The following is a 25,245-nucleotide window of genomic DNA, read 5'->3' as shown; positions in this document are numbered from 1 at the left end:
CCGAAGAGGACGCGCCAGTTATTAGGGGGGAAGAGGGGGGGGGGGGGGAAGCCATCAGGATGGGGGGGGGGGGGGGGGGGGTGATGGTCGAGAGACTGAAGGAGAGAGAGAGTCGCCATGAGGAGGAAGGAGGAGATTCTACGTCAAAGGGGAACAAATGCATGACCAGTGAGTGAAATATTCTGCAGGTTCAAACTTGCTCGCTTATGACTTGGACGGGACGGGCGCGTGCATGCGTGCGTGCATGTGCAACCACGCGTGTCTCTGCTGCAGTTAGCGCGCATGAAATCATGTGTTTGATCCGAACGTGCGTGCGTGATCTTCTTATAGTGTTTGATGCCTCCACGGCTCAATATAATATACACGGCGTGTTTGTTCTCATGTTTTACTGCGAGACTAAAGAGGAAACAGATCACGCTGCGATGAAAGACTTTTATTGTCTTAGTTCGTGGACTGCAACTCAAGATGAGAAGCGCTTAATGTAATTTTTCTTTAATGATTTTGAAAAGATGTTGCTTCTACTTTCTAACAATAATGACTTATAGGTGATGTCGCAACTTGTCCAGGGTGTACGCCGCCTTCCGCGACTGTGCAACTGGGATTGGCTCCAGTACCCCCGCGACCCCGAAAGGGACAAGCCGTAGAAAATGGAGTGTGTGTGTGTGTGTGTGTGTGTGTGTGTGTGTGTGTGTGTGTGTGTGTGTGTGTGTGTGTGCGTGTGTGTGCGCGTGTGTGTGTGTGTGGGTGTGTGTGTGTGTGTGTGTGTGTGTGTGTGTGTGTGTGTGTGTGTGTGTGTGTATAAATACACAACTCTTTCTGTAGTCGAGATTACAACAATGCAAAACAATGTTCTAGTGCAGTGGTTCTCAACCTTTTTTCAGTGACGTACCCCCTGTGAACATGTTTTTTATTCAAGTACCCCCTAATCAGAGCAAAGCATTTTTGGTGGAAAAAAAGCAGATGAATAAGTATAATACAGCACTATGTCATCAGTTTCTGATTTATTAAATTGTATAACAGTGCAAAATATTGCTCATTTGTAGTGGTCTTTCTTGAACTATTTGGAAAAAATAAATAAAAATAACTAAAAACTTGTTGAAAAATAAACAAGTGATTCAATTATAAATAAAGATTTCTACACATAGAAGTAATCATCAACTTAAAGTGCCCTCTTTGGGGATTGTAATAGAGATCCATCTGGATTCATGAACTTAATTCTAAACATTTCTTCACAAATAAAGAAATCTTTAACATCAATATTTATGGAACATGTCCACAAAAAAATCTAGATGTCAACACTGAATATTGCATTGTTGCATTTCTTTTCACAGTTTATGAACTTAAATTCATATTTTGTTGAAGTATTATTCAATAAATATATTTCTAAAGGATTTTTGAATTGTTACTATTTTTTGAATATTTGAAAAAAATCTCACCTACCCCTTGGCATACCTTCAAGTACCCCCATTTGAGAACCACTGTTCTAGTGCATTCCCAGTGAATGATTGCATCACTTTCACAGTAACATTTACAGTAGAGTACAGCATTGTTAAATATTTACAGCCATTTGTTGAAGGGTTACACTAAATGCTGATTACTATGTGTTAATAGAGTTAAATGCTATGAAATCCTGGCCCAATTTTTTTTACAGTGCAAAACTTCCTCGCCCTTAAAGAGATTTATGTGTGTTTGTCAGATAAACTTGAATTGGTTCCCGCTTATAGGAGCATCATGTCACACTGCCCACGTCACTCTCTCTCTCTCTCTCTCTCTCTCTCTCTATGCACCCTCTCCACAACACCTACAAAGACTTTTCTATTGTTTTCTTTTCACCCTTACTCCTCCACACACACACACACACACACACACACACACACACACATATACACTCACACACACACACGTGCGCGCGCAAAGGCATCTCTCCAAGCAGGGAGCGCGCGCATCATGTGGTGTCTATACGGACTGTGGCAGCGCGCGTGGCCGACCATAAATCAGACTATACAATACTGAGGTGCACGCCGCGCACGCGTACAGGCACGTGTGCGTGCGCGCGTGCGTGTGAGGCGAGACCGGCGACTGTCACAAGCGCGCCTTCCTCTGCATGCACCACAGCTCCAGGGAAAAGCGGGTAACTGGGGGCGCATTTCAATATATGGAAATGACCACGGGGGCCCCTCATATAAATCAGCTCCTAGGCGCCCCAGCCCCCATTCTTCACACCTTCATTTCTCTTTCTTGCTCTCTCGGGTCGCTGCTTAGATTGTTTTTAAACCCCCCCCCCCCCCCCCCCCCCCCCCCCCCCAAAAAAAAACACGTGCGTCCGTGCGTGCGCTTTTAGAAAAATAGCGTCATAGTGAATATAGACCAGTGGTTCTTAAACTTGTTTGAGGTACCAAACCGCGCTAGTTTCATAAGCACATTCACCGAACCCTTCTTTAGTGAAAAATAAAATGTTTATTTTTTTCAAATTCAAGACAAAGTTATGTGTTTTTGGTAACACTTTGGTATGGGAACATATTCAAAGTAACAAAGACTTAATTTAGAGTTATTTGGTTAGGGTTAGAGCAGTGGTTCTTAGCCCACCAGTCTCATAATCACATTCACCGAACCCTTCTTTAGTGAAAAATGAAATGTGTTTTTTTTCTCAAATTCAATACAAACTTATATGTTTGTTTTTTTTACTGGTGCACAAAATGAACCGTGCATGAACATCATCTTGTTCAAAGAACAAAACCGACACAGTGCATGAACTCACAACAAATTACACACCTGCGAATCAGATGGAAAATTAGAGGGAACATTGTTTGGGGGTATCCATAATACGGCGATAGGGAAAAGTTTTTATTTACGCGATGAGTCGGGTGTGTTTTGACCTCCGCCGAACCCCTGAGGCCGACTCACCGAACCCTTGGGGTTCGATCGAATCCAGGTTAAGAACCACTGGGTTAGAAGGTTAGGGTTATAATAAGGCCATGCCGAATAAGGCATTAATAAGTACTTAATAATGACTATTTAAGAACCAATATGTTACTAATTTGCATGTTAATAAGCAACTAATTAATGGAGAATATGTTCCCATACTAAAATGTTTTTTTACTGGCGCACAAAATGAACCGTGCATGAATATCATCTTGTTCAAAGAACAAAACCAACACAGTGCATGAACTCACAACAAATTACACACCTGCGAATCAGATGGAAAATTAGAGGGAACATTGTTTGGGGGTATCCATAATACGGCGATAGTGAAAAGTTTTTACTTTCACGATGAGTCGGGTGTGTCTTGACCTCCGCCGAACCCCTAAGGCCGACTCACCGAACCCTTGGGGTTCGATCAAACCCAGGTTAGAACCACTGGGCTAGAGGGTTAGGGTTATAATGAGACCATGCCGAATAAGGCATAAATAAGTACTTGATAATGACTAGTATTGTGAGGCAGACGCACTAACCCCTCTGCCACCGTGAAGCCCCTGCAGTCCTGGGTTCAAATCCAGGCTCGGGATCTTTCTGTGTGGAGTTTGCATGTTCTCCCCGTGAATGCGTGGGTTCCCTCCGGGTACTCCGGCTTCCTCCCACTTCCAAAGACATGCACCTGGGGATAGGTTGATTGGCAACACTAAATTGGCCCTAGTGTGTGAATGTGAGTGTGAATGTTGTCTGTCTATCTGTGTTGGCCCTGCGATGAGGTGGCGACTTGTCCAGGGTGTACCCCGCCTTCCGCCCGATTGTAGCTGAGATAGGCGCCAGTGCCCCCCGCGACCCCGAAAGGGAATAAGCGGTAGAAAATGGATGGATGGATGGATAATGACTAGTTAAGAGCAAACATGTTACTAATTTGCATGTTAATAAGCAACTAATTAATGGTGAATATGTTCCCAATACTAAAGTGTTACCATATTTTTTTTACTGGTCACAAATGAACAGTTCAAAGAACAAAACCGACACTAAACTCACACTAGACTGCATAAACTCACAACAAATGACACACTTGCAAATCAGTTTGACTTCTGCTGTTGTCGTATCCGTAATACGCCGATAGGAAGAAGTTTTTATTAAGACGATGAGTCGGGTGTGTTCTGACCTCTGCCGAACCCCTGAGGCCGACTCACCGAACACTTGGGGTTCGATCGAACCCAGGTTAAGAACTAGACTGAAAACATACATTTTATTTGTGGTCCAAACGTACTTTTTCCAGTTTTTTTTTTTTTTTTTTAAATAATTAATCTTCACACTGTCAAAAACGTTTTGCTTCCAAAAAACTGCTCAAGCAATAACATTTCCAACACTTTCAGGTGTCGTCTTAATTTCTAATGCGCAGCTTCAAATCCCCGTCACGCAAAGTCTTGGGTTTTGAGCTGAAGAATTTCCATGTGCACGATCCCAACACACTCGGCTATCCCAACACACTCGCAGACATAAATCTCCTCTCTTCCACGCACACGCACACACGCACGCGCGCGCGCCACTGTCAATTTCACCAGCTCGTCCTAAAAGATTTACAAAGAAAAAAAAAAAAAAACGGGAGCAGACTGGATTCTCACCGGCGACTATTATCACGTCGCGAGATGTGCGCACACGTCGGCGCGTCTGCCGGCTGGTATTAGATGAAATAAGGCAGGATTACGCAGCTATACAGAAAATTACCTAGACACCCACCCCCCGCATCACACACACACACACACACACACACACACACATACACACACACAGACAGTCACAATGCAAATCGCTTGAAATGATGATAAAACCTCCTAAAAAGTGAGGCGCACAATTAAAAACGCCAGCGAGCATCACCCCCTAAAAGTAGCCGAGAAGGGCCCAGCTCTGCTTATTAAGCCCACATCAGCGCCATCCATCTGCCTCTAATGCACCGGCACGTTTATGGCCGCCGTTAGTTAAGTCGTTGTTAATTTTACACTAACTGGTTGTTATGAAGATGAATGACGAGGGTGAATGGTACACTTGGGACCTCAGTGTTGCAAGTATAGGAGCCCAGCACTGCAGCCTACACTCGCCATAGAGAGCCATAAATGAAGCAAAGTGAAGGGACATCATTTAACTTAAGTAAAGTGTGCATATCTCACCGTTTTGCAAACTATTTCGTTTTTCAAAATGATCCTGCCTTCAAAAATGTTTTCGACTGAACTGGATGATGATGGTTAAACGCGTTAGTAATAATGGTCAGTGAAAATATGTTTAGAGGTGGCTGTTATACAGTAGTAGCTCCAAACACGGAGTCGGTCTCCCTCTAGTGGCCGGATGCCGCAAGTGTAAGAGGAGTGGGGGCCCGCGCAGCATCAACTGGACATCCACAATATTTTAATTACAATATTTTTCAAGAAAAATGTTCTTTTAATCATGATATTTTCAAAGAAAGAATATTTTAATTGTGTCTCTCTTTCCCCCCTCCCCCCCATGGACAGACCGTATTGAAATCAAACCGGAATGAATTGGTGTAAATGAAAAATATTGTTTAAAAGTAATAAAATATTAAACATGTTTTGTAGTAAAACTATAGTTTCATTTTTTTTCCCATTGGAGCGAATCATGTTATAATCAAACCGGATTTGTAAATAAAAAATGTTCGACTTAGACAAAGTTTAATGGAAATTGTTCCACGTAGCAGCTCAGTTACAAAGAATGGAAAGGACAATGCAGGTTTAAAATACACTAAAAATGTACCGTAGTAGCAATATAAAATATATGTAATATTTACAAGTACAGTATATGGTATATACTGACATATCATAAGTTTATATCATATATACAATATATAACAATTACCATGTAGCATAGCTGCAGCATAAAATAGAGAGTAGATCCAGCAGAAAAAAAGATTGATGAAAAATAAGTGCTTTTATTTTTAAATATATATTTTTTCCCCAACAGTTAATGCCCGTCCATAACAAGGTTATTGTTATTTTTTCTCCTATGTGTTTCTTTAAATACATTTTGTAAAAAAAATAAATAAAAGCAATTTCTCTATGCTAAATAGGATAATGCATTCCTTCAGAAATATGACGATCATTATGGAGAGAAATAAAAGCGCGGAATAAATCCTCAAGATTAGATATATCCAAATCCGGCGTGCATGTGTTCCACCTTGGGAGGACTGAGCGTGTCGCACACCTCCCACATCCCGGTGATAAATCATGTATTTTTAATGAATATCAATACGAGAACTCTGGGCTCCCTAATTAGATTAAGCGGCGGTGCGCGGTAATGACGGCTGTATCACGGCCGCCACTTTCTAATGGGCTCTGAAGCAAACTAGGGGGCCTCTCGGAGCATTAACACCGAGGGGGGAAATAACAAATCTAATCTGACATGACACCCTTCTGTTTCAGTCTGCCTCTTAACCAGAAAGCCTCCATTACTGGCAAAGTCCCTGCGTCTAATGCCATCTGACTCCTCGACTTGTGTGTTCATAGTGCGTCTCCGGAGACCCGGGAGGACATATTATTATCATAATTGAGCAATTATAGGTTACACTCTGCATGTTTGTTTACACATGCTCTGTCCCTGTTCCACGACAGCCGAGCCATCCTTCTTTTGCAGAGGCTCGTACGCGCCTGGAAAAATCCCGGCCGTTAAACATGTCAAGAAAAGGAGAAATAAAACCATCGGAAAGTAAGCGAAATAAAATGCGTGCGCAAACTTTTTTGTGGGAAAAATATGTATTCATAATCAGAGGTGGGTAGAGTAGCCAGAAATTGTACTTAAGTAGGAGTACTGTTACTTTAGAGATTTATTACTCAAGTAAAAGTAAGGAGTAGTCACCCAAATATTTACTTGAGTAAAAGTAAAAAGTATGTTGTGAAAAAACTACTCAAGTACTGAGTAAGTGATGAGTAACCTGTTCGTTTAATGATTACGGCAACAAATAATGCACAAAAACATAAAAATAGCAATGAGCAAATTCAGAGCCAGGAATATCTCTTAAGCAACTAAAACAATAATATATATGTATATACATTAAAATAAAATAAAAATTAGGCAAATTGAGCCACAATAACTTAACAGCACCATAGGCTCAGTAGGCATTCATTGATTGATTGATTGAAACTTGTATTGGTAGATCGCACAGTAAAGTACATATTTCCTACAATTGACCACTAAATGGTAAAACCCAATAAGTTTTTCAATGTCAATCAATTACTTAATAAATGACCAAGTCGAGGTGATCTACCTCATATATACATATACATACACACATATCATATATATATATATATATATATATATATATATATATATATATATATATAAAGTATATAATTTATATTTATTTATTTTTCTGTTTTTGTTGACATGTTAAAGGTGTTTTAATCAATATACATGCATGTTTAACACATAGATTCCTATATTTCATGAAGACAAGAATATAAGTTGGTGTATTACCTGATTCTGATGACTTGCATTGATTGGAATCAGACAGTAGTGCTGATAACGTCCACGTTTTCAAATGGAGGAGAAAAAAAGTTTCTCCTTTCTGTCTAATACCACATGAAAGTCGTTGGTTTTTGGCATCTTATTTGTCCAGCTTCCATATTGTTTTGATACACTTTACAAGAAATACATTGGCGGTAAACTCCGTAGCTTGCTAGCTTGTTCGCGCTGGCTTTCGGAGACTCTTATTTTGTTAGCGCAGGCGCAATGGAGCAGCACTTTTATTGTGAAGACAGGAACTGTGCGATCAGACGTTTGACGGGAAGTACAGTTAAAATAAAATGTGTCTTTTTTCCTTTACACTTTTGATTGACAAATTGAAACTTTTATTAGTAGATTTCACTGTACAGTACATATTCCGTACAGTTGACCAGTAAATGGTAACACCCCAATAAGTTTTTCAACTTAAGTCGGATTGAGCGTGAGACGGTCACGTGACCGCCTGGCTCTGTTTGATTGGTCCAACGTCACCAGTGACTGCATGTGATTGGTGAAACGCAGGCATGCGTAGATCCTACTTTGAATGTGTGTCTGACAAAATCAAAACAAACAAAGCGTGCATTAACAATTCGATAAAAAAAAAGTAGCGAGTAGCGAGCTGAATGTAGATAAATGGAGCGGAGTAAAAGTAGCGTTTCTTCTCTATAAATATACTCAAGTAAAGGTAAAAGTAAGTTGCATAAAAACTACTCTTAGAAGTACAATTTATCCCAAAAGTTACTCAAGTAGATGTAACGGAGTAAATGTAGCGCTTTACTACCCACCTCTGTTAATAATAATAAAAAGCACTTCTTCTTGCACCGAATATATCAACTGATGATTGTACTTATACAAGTGTTCGGCAAAACTAACAAGTATTATCTTTAATAGTTTTCACACGACACAAATAAATAATGTATTGTATTATAATACATATTATAATATGGTCACAAAGCATATGTGTCTTTACTGGTGGTTCATGTGCGACAGTCATTAAGTCCTGACATGAGGACTTTCAACTATAATAATAACAAGAACGATCATAAAAGGGACAAGAGGTAGAAAATGGATGGATGGATAATAATAATTATAATAATGTGTTGGCCCTGTGACGAGAGGGCGACATGTCCAGGGTGTAACTCACCTTCTGCCCGAATGCAGCTGAGATAGGCTCCAGCCCCCCTGCAACCCCGAACGGGACAAGCGGTAGTAAATGGATGGATGGATAATAATAATCATAATGATGATAGTAATAATACAGCGGATTAATATTTGACTGGTTATTCAATACATGAATAACACATGACATTAAAAAATGCAAACTTTCTTCAATAATCCGAAATAATAAAACATAGGATTTAATGAACGTATTGTCCAATTCACATGCAGGACTTGACCTAATAAAAAAAGCATTCCTTTAAGTTGTTTTCTCACTCTTTTTTTTTTTTTTTTTTTAACCAAGAGTGTCAAATTAGAGTGAGAGTCCACGCAAACAGCAGTGGATCCACCTTGTGTCTCTTCTGCGCGCACCTTTGGAGGAGCAGAAGAGAAGCTGGACGGTGGCCGGGAAGTGAGCCCTCAAGATGAACCGTGTCTTGTTCCGTCCTGTGGAGAACAAGTTGAGCCTGCAACCCTCGGCGTGCTGCTAACTCTACTTTTCTTCACGACTCTAGGGCTGTGGTTCTAAACCTTTTTCCAGTGATGTACCCCCTGTGACCATTGTTTTAATTCAAGTACCCCCTAATCAGAGCAAAGCATTTTTGGTTGAAAAAAAGAGACAAAGAAGTAAAATACTGTCATGAGGGCAGTTCTCCTGCCTTATTTTCCCTCTTGTTTTCATACCCCCCCTCTTGTGTCTGTAAGTCTCCTACCTGGTCATCAATTGCAGGCGTGCTGCCAGTTATCCGAGCCCACCTGCTTGTAATCAACCACCTGACTTAAACCCTGGATCTCCACCCAGCCAGTGCCAGTTTGTCCGTTGCCTGCGGTACAATCCAGCCCGTGCTCACTTACTCTGACCTCTGACCTTTGCCCCGAATCATTTGTAATTCCTGCACTTTTGTATTTCCTCAGAAGGTGGACAGACTTTTGGCCCGGTTTTCCTGGAGCTGATTTTTCGTTACTACAGATTTATTTTCTCCAGTGATTTTTTTGTTATTAAATATAGATTTTTTTTTACTGATCTGCACTTGGATTCTTATTTTTTTATGAAACTACAACAAAAACAGCACTATGTCATCAGTTTCTGATTTATTAAGTTGTATAACAGTGCAAAATAGTACTCATTCGTAGTGGTCTTTCTTGAACTATTTGGAAAAAAAGATATGAATATTTAAAAACTTGTTGAAAAATAAACAAGTGATTCAATCATAAACAACAATTTCTACACATAGAAGTAATCATCCACTTAAAGGCCTACTGAAATGCGATTTTCTCATTTAAACAGGGATAGCAGGTCCATTCTATGTGTCATACTTGATCATTTCGCGATATTGCAATATTTTTGCTGAAAGGATTTAGTAGAGAACATCCACGATAAAGTTCGCAACTGGAGAAAAGCCCTGCCTCTACCAGAAGTCGCAGACGATGATGTCACAAGTGTGGAGGCTCGTCACATATTCACATTGATTTTAATGGGAGCCTCCAAAAAAAAGTGCTATTCGGACCGAGAAAACGACAATTTCCCCATTAATTTGAGCGAGGATGAAAGATTCGTGTTTGAGGATATTGATAGCGACGGACCAGAAAAAAAAAAAAAAAAACGTGATTGCAATCGCGTTGCATTGAGACAGATTCATATGTTTTTAGAGACATTTACTAGGATAATTCTGGGAAATCCCTTATCTTTCTATTGTGTTGCTAGTGTTTTAGTGAGTTTAACAGTACCTGATAGTCGGAGGTGTACGTCCACGGCCGGATGTTGACGCGCAGTGTCTCGGGGAAGTCGACGGCAGCTATATGGACGGCACAAGCTCAGCTGATATCCGGTCAGAACTGACTTTTTAACCACAATTTTCTCACCGAAACAAGTGACTGTGTGGGTTCCCTCCGGGTACTCTGGCTTCCTCCCACCCCCAAAGACATGCACAGTTCAGTTCAGTTTCAGTATACCAGGGCGGTATAGCTCGGTTGGTAGAGTGGCCGTGCCAGCAACTTGAGGGTTGCAGGTTCGATCCCCGCTTCCGCCATCCTCGTCACTGCCTTTGTGTCCTTGGGCAAGACACTTTACCCACGTGCTCCCAGTGCCACCCACACTGGTTTAAATGTAACTTAGATATTGGGTTTCACTATGTAAAGCGCTTTGAGTCACTAGAGAAAAAGCGCTATATAAATACAATTCATTTCACTTTACTATTTTGAACATGCATGTAATACAATGTAATGCATCACACAATTCCAGTTGAAAAGGAGTAAGCAGAGCTTATTTAATCCGATACCCCTTTTCATATCATAGCAATTTTAACCAATTTCCTTGTTCTCTGTAACAGAAATTAAACAAAAAAATAATACATAAATAATACAACATAGTAAGCAAAAAAATATTAAATACTTCAATAATCTTTGATTCAATAATTTAAAAAAGGGTTAAGATGTTCATCAAGTAATATTTAGTCTTTTATCACCGATACTAAGCCAATACTATACCTAATGTGTCTGGAAATTTTTTAAAAAGGAGTGTATTTCAAGTGTTGCTGGTCTTGGGGAATCATCTTCAAACTATATAAAATCACAGGGGAGAAACAATGCTGGCATTATTCTGCACTAAATATGTTATCTGCTTTATATTTTCTGTATGTAGTTTCTCCAAATAGCCTGAATAAAACGATATAAACACTTGCTGATATAACACTGAGTGACTCGCTTTAATTGCCAGTACATTTCTTCAATAAACCAACAAGACTGAATGACTGAGCACAGTACAGTGAGCTGCTTCGCTTGCACTTTACTGGACGCACTTACCTAGGCAGGAGGAAAAGTCATTACCACCAATCCTGTTTCATTCCAACAAGATCTCATTGATTTAGCTACTCATTATCTCACATAACTGAAGTATTAAAAGTATCGATATTTTGGTTTGAGAATCGATATTAGAGAATACAGACCTGGTATCGGCAGTATCGATTAATCCGTATCGAGTCGCACATCACTATTTTTGACATGTCACAGACATGTAGCAGAAAGTCTGAATTTAAATTTATTTGAATGTCCGATTGGCATTTTTTTTTTTTGCTATGCATCGCCACTAATGCATATTCCTCACAATAACCTGATCATAAACACAAGAACCACAGAAGATGTCATTTTAACACAAATTAAAACATTACCAACACCACCACAGCACTGTGAAAAGTCTTTTTTCTTCGATTACATCGTCGCCAACACGCCTGTGTTACATTTGTAATTGTACAGTAACTTTATGTAACTTCACTGGTGCTTGGGAATTTGGTGTTTGGCCAAATGTAACAGGCATTAATATACATACACACATACATATATATATATATATATATATATATATATATATATCTATATATATACTGGCGATAGAGAGAACTGAGTGGTCTAAAGTCTTTCTCTGAAAATTGTTGCTCTCCACATATTCCTTTGTCTATCTTGCAGCCTCACCTTAGCGGAGATCAAAACTGAAAGTTAACTTGGCGTGCGTGTTGGACACACACTTACATATAAGTCCACTCTCCATTCATCTTGTTCGTAGTATTTCTTCTTCCAGAAAAATGAGATGCAATGTGTGTGTATATGCCAAGACAGAAAACCTCCATTGTTATGTCTTTCAACATTTTTACTTCCTGTGCAGTTCACTCAGTCCCAAGGTTTGACAATATCCTCCGGACACCAGCAATATATTTTTCATTACTCCATAAATGTATAGGCCGCAATACAGTTGTACTGCTCATGAGCGCAGGTCTGGAAGTGGTAAACAACCTGTTTTCGGGGCTGAGACAAGCTAGCCAGCTTTAGGTTGGCCAACCTTTCTTATAATGTGCAGCTATTATGGAAAAAGATCTTCCTGAAAAAAAGATTTTTCAGAATGTCTGGGTAAATTTCTCCCGTCAGCGTTTGTGGGGACTTTTGCTACAACATTGCTTGGATTTGACTGAAGTCACACTCGGCTTATAGAATATGTGTGGTGGTCGAGCCGGTCTGTTCTCAATGGGTACTTGGCGCCATTTAGCCTTTCTGGAAGAAAAATGTCCTACGCATGTGTTGTTTTCAGCTGTACGAACCGTTCAATTTGGGAAAAGGATAAACCTCCCTTCAGAGTTCCTCGAGAGGTAATCAAAAAGGGCAGAAGAGTGCAAGATTTTATGAAAAACGACGACAAAAGTAGCACACTCCCGAGTCCAAGGGAGCAGAGTTGCAGTGACCACTTTGTTCAATGTTTTCTTGTTATGTTTTTAATATACTCGTTTATTATTTCCAATTTTAGTATTATCTTGATATTATATGTATCTAATTTTTTAACAAACAGAAACCAGAAGCCAAGGTCAATGATACTTTGTCAAGAAAAGTACTTCTGTTTATTTTGTAAACACATGTGTCATACTACACGTGACAAGTCAAAAATCAAATATGGTGATGATTCAGTAATTGTTAGTTTGTTAAAAAGATATTTAGTCACTATTGTCGAACTGTCAGGGGCTCCTTTGTTTACATGGACGCGTCCTCGCAAAACGTAAAGTTAAATCATGAATGCATATCTATCCGGGAGAGTCTTGATACCAATTTCCTTGACCCAGCCACACACAAAAAATTTGTAGACCTCCATGCTTTTCCAAGTTTCCATCTGTTATGTGGTGTAGAATGGCGTCGACCTGTCTGGGAACTCCATCGACGTATAATCCTTGATATCACTCGACAAATCTTTTTTTTTTAAGTATAAAGATCTTTTCCATTGCATAATTAGATTTTTTTGCTCTCGCATCTGCTTTTTGCAGGAAGTTCTGGGCATCGGTTAATAGAACGGACGTGCAAGCAACTTGAGGGTTCCTGGTTCGTTCCCTAGCTCCCGCCATCTTAGTCAAGTCCGTTGTGTCCTTGAGCAAGACACTTCACCCTTGCTCCTGATGGCTCATGGTTAGGGCAGCTTACATGGCAGCTCCCGCCATCAGTGTGTGAATGTGTGTATCAGAGGGCTTTCAGTACCTTGAAGGTAGAAACCTGCTAAACAAGTATAATCCATTTACTGTGTGTCTAATGGTAGAATTACTTTTCCAATATTAACTTTTCCAATTGCAAATCCAGTTTTAGAACTAATTAAACTTGTCGTTGGAGGTATAAAAATGTAATTATTTAAAGAGGGTCTATAATGCAAAACCTATTGGTACCTTTTTCGTGTGTATTTGGGATCTGCATAAGCATTGCAGATAAATTTATAAAACATTTTAGCATTCCTTCATACTTCCGCCCAACAAACTCTTTGGAATTTAAATAACTCATGACAATACTCCCAGTTGTGACATTAACGGATATCTCCATATTTGGTAAATATTTACCTGAAGTGCTTTGCGCGAGTTCGCCATTAAAGTGAAGTGAATTATTTTTATATAGCGCTTTTTCTCGAGTGACTCAAAGCAGTTCACGTAGTGAAACCCAATATCTAAGTTACATTTAAACCAGTGTGGGTGGCACTGGGAGCAGGTGGGTAAAGTGTCTTGCCTAAGGACACAACGGCAGTGACGAGGATGGCAGAAGCGGGGATCGAACCTGAAACCCTCAAGTTGCTGGCACGGCCACTCTACCAACCGAGCTACACCGCCCCAAAGTCAATAAGCCCCTTCTTTTTCCTGTATCCTCTTGTTGTGGTCCTACTGGCTCGTACATGCACATGCACCCTCCGCGGTTGGGTGTTCTAATACAAAGTAACGTAAAATTTCAACTCATATCTGTAAGGAGACTCGATAGGAAGCGCTTAAAACTACAACATGGCTGACGGGCAGAAAACACAGTCATAAAGCGGTTTGAAGACGGTCTGTAAAACGTAATCTGTTCAACATTTTGACCTAAGAACCAACATTACATTTTTTTTTAAACCACGAAGAAATGTTTTAAAAGTAGAAATAATTAATCATTTGACCCTTTTAGGACAAATGTCAAAAGGGACCTGCTGGTATGAGAAAGGTAACAGAAGAGGAAGGAAAATTCTATATACATATACATTATAGGGACGGCTTGGCGCAGTGGGATAGTGGCCGTGCGCAACCCGAGGGTCATTGGTTCAAATCCCACCTAGAACCAACCTCGTCACGTCCGTTGTGTCCTGAGCAAGACACTTCACCCTTGCTCCTGATGGTTGCTGGTTGGCGCCTTGCATGGCAGCTCCCTCCATCAGTGTGTGAATGTGTGTGTGAATGGGTAAATGTGGAAGTAGTGTCAAAGCGCTTTGAGTTCCTTGAAGGTAGAAAAGCGCTATACAAGTACAACACATTTATTTATTTATTTACATATTATATGTATTTGTAGCCTTGGTGGTTCTGGTGTTCCTGCTGGTGCATGCGGTTGAAAAATGGAGCCAAACTATCGTGGGTTTTGTAACTTTCAATGTCGTGTTTGTCATCTGGGTGTAAAATAGTTTTCTCTTGGACCCTGTAAAATATCTATTTCAAGTAGATCTCTAATGTTTTCTTTGCTTTGTAGGTAGCACCTTTTATTATTATTATTTGTTTCATATTTCTTTTTATTGATTTTACATTCACATTAACAAAAAATTCAAACCCTCTTCATTCCCTACACTTGCTGTCACTCAAAACGGATAAAAAAGCAAAAGTAAGAGTACGTACGAAAGTACCCAGAATAATATAAATAAATAAATGAAAATCCATACAAGGCATTTGAGACAAAGTAGTTGAAAGCTAAAACACAGTGTAGAAGCAGCATGACAAGGCCTGAAATATCGGCAGTCATATTCAGATACGTGTCAAGGGCTATTCCTGCACTTGTGTAGAGCAGGGGTGTCAAACTCAAATACAAAGTGGGCCAAAATTTGAAACTGAACAAAGCCACTGGCCAAGGTTGAACAAATTAACCTTTTAATAGGGACCCAAACAAGTTTTGCATTGAATATTAAACAAGCAAAGCTTAAATAAGTTTATAGTCACATGCAAAATCGAGTTTTAAATTATAATTATAATGATTAAAAAATATTAATGGCATATCAAATAAAATAAAATAAAAAATTGGGGAGGGCGGGGTTTGGTGGTAGCGGGGATGTATTTTGTAGCATCCCGGAAGAGTTAGTGCTGCAAGGGGTTCTGGCTATTTCTTGTGTTGTGTTTATGTTGTGCTACGGTGCGGATGTTCTCCCGAAATGTGTTTGTCATTCTTGTTTGGTGTGGCGCATATTTGTAAGTGTTAAAGTTGTTTATACGGCCACCCTCAGTGTGACCCTCATGGCTGTTGATCAAGTATGCGTTGCATTCACTTGTGTGTGTTAAAGCCGCATGTATTATGTGACTGGGCCGGCACGTTGTTTGTATGGCGGAAAAGCGGACGTGACGACAGGCTGTAGAGGACGCTAATGGCAGTGCCTTCAAGGCACACCCCCAATATTGTTGTCCGGGTGGAAATCGGGAGAAATTCGGAAGAATGATTGCCCTGGGAGATTTTCGGGAGGGGCACTGAACTTTGGGAGTCTCCCGGAAAAATTGTGAGGGTTGGCAAGTATGAGTATCAGCGGTGAATGCAGTGTTACAGAGGCATTGGCGCTGTATAATACCGGCGGGCCAGCTCTAATCTTAATTTGATATTACCTCAAGGGCCAAATAAAATTACATGGTGGGCCAAATTTGGCCTGCGGGCCATAGTTTGACACCCATGGTAGAGGATTGGTAAAAAAAACTTTAAAAAAGGTTTCCACACTTTGAAAAACTTGTTTTCAGAGTCCCGTAATGTATATCTTGATTTCTCGAGCTTCAGATTTGCTAGCACGTCCCTTATCCAGTGGGAGACTGAGGGTGGGACAGCCTCTTTCCACAATATCAGGCGGCGTGCGAGGAGGGTGGTAAAGGCCACTATTTTATGACCCCCTACAGGTAGCTCCATCCTTTCAGGAATGATTCCAAATACAGAAATTAAAGGGTTTGGATCGATTTGAATTGTTAAGACCATAGAGAGTGCGTCAAAGATAGATTTCCAGTACCCCTTTAGCTTTGGACGAAGCCAAAACATGTGTATTAGTGTTGCCTTTTTAATTTACATCTATCACATAATGGGTTAATTTGGGGAAATATTTTAGATAATTTTGCTTTTGAGAAGTGCAACCGGGGTATCACTTTAAATTGGACAAGTGAGTGTCGTGCGCACATTGAGGATGAGTGAACCCTTTTCTCAATTTTTGCCCGGGTTATGTCATCTGTTGATGTTTGGAGGTCTTGTTCCCATGCTGTTCTAATTCTTAGCATGGAAGTGCATTCTAATCCTGAGAGTAAATGAAGTATATGTCAGATAGCCCTTTTCTTTGTTGGATTTAAAGACATAATTTCATCTGTGGTTTATTTAGAGGGTTTATTAGGGAACTGCGGAAGAACTGTTTTAACATAATCCCTTATCTGGAAATATCTAAATAAATGGGAACTGAGTAGATTACATTTCTCGGACAATTACATAAAAAAGGCGAATATATTGTCTATAAAAAGATTATTGAAGCATTTCAAACCCCTTTGATGCCACATATTAAAAGCTGTGTCAAGTGTTGAAGGTGGAAAACAGTGATTTGATGCAACTGGGCTGAAACCCTAGAAAACATTGACTCCTGCATAAATAATGAGGCTTCTTCTTTGGGAAAAAGCAGGTATCTTCTTCCGCACAGTCTTTTATTTGTAAATAATAAAAATGAACTCTTGAATATAAAACATACACATCAGTAGAGCCACATCTGTTATACAAACAAGAACTGTTGCAGTGAATACTTCTCCGTCTTTCCTCGAGCGTCGTGGTTTGGGTCTGGGGAGCCATGGGCTGTAAACAATCAGCATTCGTGAAGTAATACTGACAAAGGAAAGGGCAGTCGGCCACACTGCTGAGAGTTTCAACACAACATTTGCCACAAAAGGTCTGGAAAAAAACGCATTCTTCATTGGTTCTAAAAGTCCCAATCGTAAGCGGGAGGAGGGACTTTGTAGAAAGAAAAACAATGCTTCACCTTTTCTGCATGTTTTGTTTTCAGAAACTTGAGGAGAAAAACAGATAGCCTTCCAGCGCCCCCCTGTGGCTCAGTACCGCTCAGCAGTTAGAGCTCAACAAAAGGGAGCAAATTCCTCTCAAAGCAAAACAAATAAAGAAAACACAGGAATGTGTGTGTGTGTGTGTCACTGATGTTTTGTCTTGTTCATAACCTCTGCTGGTTTTCTATGTACAAGGTGTGCATGGAGACAGGCAGATACACTCGTTTCTATACTCATATATATATATATATATATATGTATATATATATATATATATATATATATATAAATATCTATATATTTATAATTTCTCTTAAACTCGTAACGGTATAGCTGCATTACGCACATTCTCTATCTCTGTCTGACGTCACAAGTACATCCTCATTATCACCAGGGGCTGGAGTATGCCCCTTACTACAGCACAGCACTGTCATTCGAAGGGGTCTAAGAAAAAAACGAGGCAAATTTCTGCTATGAATATTCAGAGTGGAAGGTGTGGAACTGACACTACCTTATTGGTCGGGGACGGGGATGGCTGGGCTTTTTTCTCGGTTTGTATTCATATTCAGTACAAGCAAACTGTACAAGAACATGCAACATACAAGCTGGCCTAAAAGTATGAGGAACTAACACATATAGTTTCGTCATTTTTTCCTTTCTTTCTTTTTTTATTTTTCTAAATTTGTTCATCTCTTTTGTCATCAAGGTAAAAACAAAACTAAAGCAACAAAACCAAAAAGAAATGAAAGTAACAAACATGCGTATGGTATAAGGGCTTTGGGTGTTCGGGCGAATCTGACCGGACCACAGTCTGTACTGGGAAAACAAAAAATTAACAAAACCGGACGGATTTTGCACCACATGTTAACTTGCGGAAAGCTAAGATGGTAAAAAAAATGGTGAAATTAAGCAAAAACAATGCGTCATTTTGGCCTCCATTATCTCTTGTTCACATCAAAGATCAAAATCTTTGTTGCCTCTGCCTCAACAAAAGATTCAAGCTCTTCTTGTGCTTGCGTTCGTACCTCCCAACAAGACAAAGGATGGGTACGTGTGTGTGTGTGTGTGTGTGTGTGTGTGTGTAGGCCTTTTCTTACCTAGGAAGTGGACCCAGTCATGCAAACAGCAGGCCCTCGTGCCCAGCTAGACTTACCCTGATGCCACAGCAATGCCAGTGGGAATCCAGGCAGGCATTGATCTGCATGGAAGGTGTTCACTTTGGACCTTACGTGACCCCAATAGTGTTTATAGAAGTGATTCTCAAACTGTGTAGTGGTACGTGGGCTCCATTTAGTGGTGCATCAAAAAAAAAAAAAAAAAATTATATAATCAAACAGAGTGTTACCGTTCAAACTGTGTGTACGATTACAATGGCCAAAAATATTAAATATACTTGGTAAATAAAACCTCTGCCTTGTTTTTTACGAATACTCATGACCACTACGCTACTTTATTTTAATGTTGGTCATTGAAACGGTACTTGGAGAGCCAAGTGTTTTTGAGGTGGTACATGGTGAAAAAGGTTTGACACCCATTGGTTGATAGCACTCTTCGCTACTAAGTGCAGGACTTTGATCAAGTGCCCCAAAAAAATGAAAGCAATCCAATACAGAGGAAATATTATGAAGGTGGACATAAACCTGCAGCCCAGAGGAACACAAATAACAAAGCTTGAAAACAAAAGCTCAGGTAGAGAAAGAAGGGAAAGTGTGAGAAATGATTGTCAGACTCCTTCGAAGCGTTGATTGGCTGGTTCTATCTCTCTCTCATTCACTGTCTCTCTGTCTGGCTTTTATTATTTGACCAACGTCATCTTCTGCCGCCCATCGTGGTCCAATAGTTTCTGTATTTTGTCATTTAAGGGGATGATGGAGGGTTTGTGTCATGATGGTCACTAGGACCGAACACCTGGGGGTGGTCCTGAGCTGTCCAATGATGTCTGAGACGCCAGTTGTGTAAGCGGCGCTAAAGTAGGATCCACCAACGAGGAAGGTGGAAAGAGTTTGTACCATCCGATCACCGTGCTCGATAGATCTAAATCCTCAAGTAAGATCTGTGCTACACCCATAAAACATTTGTGGTCCAAACGTCCATAGTCGCCCCACACTATCACCTGGAGGACAGAAGAGCATTTTAACCACATTTCATCAGAGGAAAAACACTCACAGACAGAACAAGAAAGGTTGAACAAACTAAAGAACCAAAGAGATTAGAAGTCATCAACAAGCAGGACCCAGCTACAGTACTTTTCTGTAAGAGCTGGTAATTTCACCAGCAACCTATTTGGCATTTACTGTTGTCTTATTTTAACCTGTGTAGCAACAACTGTGTGTACAGTGGAACCTCGATATAGGAACACTGTATTGTATACATTTTGAAACATGCCAAATCCACCAGCGCAGCCATTGTGGGTGTGCTGATCGATCTCCTGTGCTCATCCAGTCAGCGTAGTGATGCTGCTGTTAGATCCTGTTCTACTTTGTGCACATTTGAATAGTTTTTAGTCTTTTTAAAACATTTGTTTAGCAAAATATGAGTCCAAAGAAAGCAATGGACAAATGATGTGTGATTTGAAACATTCAGGAAGTATCCACAGCCTTGTCAACACTGCCTTATCATCTTTCCGCTGCGCGCAAAGAAGATAAAACAACAAGGAAAATTGGATTTTATTTTTGTTTTATTCATAATTGTTGCGGCCTGGCTATCAAAGTAAAGGTGTTTTGTTATTTTCAAACTGTTTGTGCACCACAGAACTAGTGACAGTGTGAGTGCATGTGTGCAGGGCGAAGCAATATGAGGACAGTTCAACTGGTTGTTGTTTTGGCTTTGCTATTAAATAAAAAGTTGATGCATCAAGCCTTTGATCTTCCAAGCAACGTTGGCATGTTACATCCCGGATGATTACCCTAAGTTAAAACTGGGCATCCCTGTGCTGAAAAAAACCCTTGGCGTGTTTTGTGCAAAAAGTTGATCGACAGTAGCAGCGACGATAATTAGCTTTGGTTTTAGCGTTCCGTGTTATTAGCAATGCGTGTCTGGCGTTGTCATTGCACATTACTCAAGCCAAAGCTGTGTTTTTGATGTCGAAGATGAAGTAGATCACAAGAGTTCAGCTCCACTTTTTCTTCACAGCTGCTGATAGCTTCTAGTTTATAGAGTACATTGCAAAAACTGAAATCGAAGTATTATTAAATATCTCAAATAAGGGCGATATTTGCTTATTTTCTGTCTGATAAGTTAATTCTTCTCACTAAGCAGAATTCACGTTAGAGTCTTTTACTCGTTTGAAGGGTTTTGGCCCTAAATTGTCACCAGTACGGCGCATTTGTTGCGCGGAGTTGCCACTTCGAGGATGCACACACGACCTGTCAGCAGGATTGCAGGTAAGAATACATTTTAATACAATAAAACAAAAGAACACTGGTGCAAAAAGGGAAAAACAAAACGCGTGCCAACGCACGGGAAGCTAATGCTAAAACGTAGCAGGAAACAGAAGTAAAACTAAACGACGTGCCGAACGCACGTGAAGCTAAGGCAGAACTTAGCACAAAATAATCTATGATACCAGATACAAATCGTGACGTGTCGCGAAAAGCAAACAATGAGCCGAGGACGAACTAAGGAATCAGGTGGGCTTGAATACACAAATAATAATCAGAAACAGGTGTGTGACAGGAGCCCGTGAGGAGGAGCACATAACGTTGCCATGGTAACTAAAACAAACGAGGAAGTGCTCAAACACAAGGAATCGGCCGAGTCCAGAACTAAACATGAACAAAGACATAAACGGCAAAACAATAAATGATCCGCGTAGCAGATCGTGACATAAATGATCTCAGTAACGTATTACAGCTTGTAGCTGAGATGTTATGACCTATATTGACTAAAACTCACTTGGAACTAGAATATAAACTGTTGCAAAGCTGTGTCGTCAACACAAGTATAAAACTGCTTTTTTAAAGTAATAATTTCTTACTTTAAGCATGAAAAAAAAAATCATGATGCCGAGCGCATATCATTATGTCAAGATAATGGCACTACATTTACTTCATTTAAGAATATATTTCAACATATTGAGCAAAAATGTCTATTTTTTTTTTCTACCAAGAAAAGTGCACTTCTTATTAGTGAGAATAGACTTATTTTAAGGTATTTTTGGGTTCATTGAGGTTAGCTAATTTGACATGTTTTGGAAAGTCCTAACAAGCCGAATTTTCTTGCTCTATTGGCAGATAATTTTTCTTAGTTCAAATAAAATACCCCTAATTTTTGTAATTTTTTTTCATGTTTTTCAACACTGACTTGATACGCTTAAGTGCTGTGGCGACTCCGACGCTACATTCTGCTGTTGTCGTTTGATAGCGCTCATGTAAAAATTTCACCATTGTGGAGATGTGTTATTGATGAGGCAGGAGTTAAACATAAAGGTCATGAATAAGTTGTTTTGTTAAAAGTTGGTCAAATGATTTTCACAGTGAAGATAGAGCAGCGCCAGAATTTGTTGTTGTTTAGTAGTGTTCACCCATAACCTGAAAGCGGCAAGAACTGCTTGTTAAAAATCTCAAAAACATAATAGAAAATAAGACAAATATTGCAATGTAATACATATATAAAACTTAATTTAGGCTAAAACATGTAAAATATGCTTTAAAAAAGAAATAGTGATGCGGAGGTGTGATGTAGCGATGGACGAATATTGGTTCTAGAAAAATCCTATTACTGTAAACAACGGACCATAAGCCGATACTTTTTGATTTGTGTTCAACATACAATTTTCATTAAACACAAGCAGAGACACTGAAAAGGCGTTTGTTTGTTTGTGCTATGGCGTCATCTTTTAGATGAGTTTGCTCACTGCAAGTGCTGCGGGGTGAACGTCTACAGTATTTCCTTCCGTTTGATGCTTTCAACCGGAAGTAAAAATGCTGTTCCGCCTTCTAGTCACCCAAAGTGTTTTGTACTCATATAGATTTTTCATTCATCCCTCCCAGCAACATTTGTTATGTTTTATAAGATAACTAAAACTATTCAGAGTCACTAAACGGCCCATGTGTGTTGTCTGAGTGTTTTCATGCATATTTGTTTGTGCTATCATAATGTAAAGAAGCTAGTGTTGTTAGCAATAGCTAATATGCTGACACATTTACGAGTGTCTGAGTTAGTATTATAAACTTACAATGGCATTCTTTTTGTATTGTTTCCGTTTCACAAATTTAAATTCCCAGATTTTGATCTGGGGACGGCATGGTGCGATGGCACCTGTGCCAGCATCTTTGAGGGTTCCAGGTTGAATTCCAGCTTCTGCCATCCAGGTCACTAGCTATGTGGACATGGACACATTTAATCGGATTAAAAGCCTAACCGGAATAAAAATGCTTAATTTAAACACGCCATTTAGAATATTCTGACTTGATCACACACGTTCCAATCAAAATGTAATTCCCATCGAGACGAGTGGTTTATGCCGATAGTCATTCGGATTAAAGTACATGAAGACACAGCTTTCGAAATTGGGGTTAGAATTATGTTTACTGCGCATGTCTTTGATGTCAGCTAAACTTTGGTGGGGGGGGTCTAAATTTAATTGTCTCAGAATGAAGCGAATGTCTTGCTGCTGTCTCCCCCCCATCCAACATGTACAGATGTATAGCATTATGTACTGTTGAGTTTGTTGCTTTAAAACGAGACAAGCAAGAACAAAAGTATGGCCTGGAGTGTCATGTCACGATGTAACAATAAGAGAAGGGATCTAGTTGTCGTCTTAACGAGCGGTTTCATTCACGACAATACAGTTACTCCAAGTGTTAACTCCTAACCTCAAACACATACGCGGAATGTCGCAACATGAATATGCGTAGCAACCCGTACATAATCACAACATGAAAAGCACAGAACAGCTCTATTTCAAAAAGAGAGGTAAAACAAAAGTAGTGAACAGAAGGAAAAAAATCATAAATAAACGCTGTGATAATGTTGGACAAGCAGAAATACACAAATCCATGTTTGTTTACAGTGGAAGTCTAATACTTCTTCAGTACCTTCAGCACCTGCAGTGAGCAAACTCGTCCAAAAGATGGAGTCGTAGCACAAACAATAACACACCTTTCTCTTTATCTTATATTTATATCTTATGAATATTCCGATTTACGGTGTAATGCATGAAAATGTCCGTCATAATCAGATAATTTTTATCAGGGTCCATGTACACATTAACATTCTAATCCGAATGATGGTCCGGATTAAATAATAAGGTGTGCATGTGGAGTGGGGGGGGGGTTCATGTTTGTAACTTTAATGTCCACTGGAGGGTTCTCATTCTCTGTGAAGCGCTTTGAGTGTCTAGAAAAGCGCTATATAAATCTAATACATTATTATTGTTATTATATTAATTGAATAACGCCTTTCACAACGTATATATATGCGGCTTATGGTCCAATGCGGCTATTATATGGAAGAAAAAAAATTATTCCAAAATTTTGTGGGTGTGGCTTATATACCAGCGCATATACCACGGTATTATTATATTGTGATAAGTATGTAACGCAAACACACAGGAGACGACATTACCTGAAGCACCTTGCCCTGAGGACTCTCATCAAAGACCAGATGCTGCTGGTACAGAGGCTCCAGGGTCTTTCGTGCAATTTTCGTCTTCTTTTTGGCTTTACAATTCCCATTATCCAGCAGGTACACCTTAACGTAGGGAGCTGAGGTTGCAGTGAAGGGGTGGAGAACAAATTGTGGTGACGGCAACGTAATGAAAATAAAGAGAAATAAGTTTGTCACCTGGGAGGGATTTGGAGCCCTGTTTGGGGGTAAGGCCTCGTGCCCTGATCACCTCCACTTCCAACTGTCCTTTCTTATCCACCAAACCAATTTGAACATCACCTTTAAATGTTGGAAACACATGAAAATCCTCAAGTGAAGTAAAAAAAAAACAGGTACAAACCCCGTTTCCATATGAGTTGGGAAAATGTGTTAGATGTAAATATAAATGGAATACAATAATTTGCAAATCCTTTTCAACCCATATTCAATTGAATGCACTACAGAGAAACGATATTTGATGTTCAAACTCATAAACTTTATTTTTTTTGCAAATAATAATTAATTTAGAATTTCATGGCTGCAACACGGTGCCAAAGAAGTGGGGAAAGGGCATGTTCACTACTGTGTTACATCACCTTTTCTTTTAACAACACTCAATAGACGTTTGGGAACTGAGGAAACTAATTATTGAAGCTTTGAAAGTGGAATTATTTCCCGTTCCTGTTTTACATAGAGCTTCAGTCGTTCAAGAGTCCGGGGTCTCCGCTGTCATATTTTACGCTTCATAATGCGCCACACATTTTCGATGGGAGACAGGTCTGGACTACAGGCGGGCCAGGAAAGTACCCGCACTCTTTGTTTACGAAGCCACGCTGACGTAACACTTGTCTTGCTGAAATAAGCAGGGGCGTCCATGATAATGTTGCTTGAATGACAATATATGTTGCTCCAAAACCTGTATGGACCATTCAGCATTAATGCTGCCTTCACAGATGTGTAAATTACCCATGCCTTGGGCACTAATACACCCCCATACCATCACACATGATGGCTTTTGAACTTTGCGCCTATAACAATCCGGATG

General features: G+C 39.8%; 1 protein-coding gene and 1 long non-coding RNA gene across 6 annotated transcripts in view; one reads left to right on the top strand and one right to left on the bottom strand.

Moving 5' to 3' along the window:
- The first annotated feature begins 72 nt into the window (after window positions 1–72).
- On the top strand, window positions 73–9,619 carry LOC133559327 (uncharacterized). Its single transcript, XR_009808149.1, has 2 exons — window positions 73–168; window positions 8,894–9,619. It is a non-coding gene; the product is annotated as an uncharacterized LOC133559327 (long non-coding RNA).
- Window positions 9,620–17,242: 7,623 nt separating this feature from the next.
- LOC133559324 (regulating synaptic membrane exocytosis protein 1-like) overlaps window positions 17,243–25,245 on the bottom strand; it is a 280,539-nt gene continuing 272,536 nt past the window's right edge. For all 5 annotated transcript variants that reach the window (XM_061910986.1, XM_061910985.1, XM_061910984.1 and 2 more), the window contains 3 exons: window positions 24,399–24,500; window positions 24,180–24,319; window positions 17,243–19,725 (listed from right to left, as the gene is read on the bottom strand). In XM_061910986.1, coding sequence (XP_061766970.1) covers window positions 19,507–19,725; window positions 24,180–24,319; window positions 24,399–24,500 — 461 coding nt within the window. In that variant the 3' untranslated portion in view covers window positions 17,243–19,506. The remainder of the gene's footprint in view (window positions 19,726–24,179; window positions 24,320–24,398; window positions 24,501–25,245) is intronic.

This window comes from Nerophis ophidion, linkage group LG09 (assembly GCF_033978795.1).
Source record: "Nerophis ophidion isolate RoL-2023_Sa linkage group LG09, RoL_Noph_v1.0, whole genome shotgun sequence".
Classification (NCBI taxonomy): Eukaryota; Metazoa; Chordata; class Actinopteri; order Syngnathiformes; family Syngnathidae; genus Nerophis; species Nerophis ophidion.
Note: the sequence above shows the minus strand (reverse complement) of the source record. Positions and strands in the feature narration are given on the sequence as shown.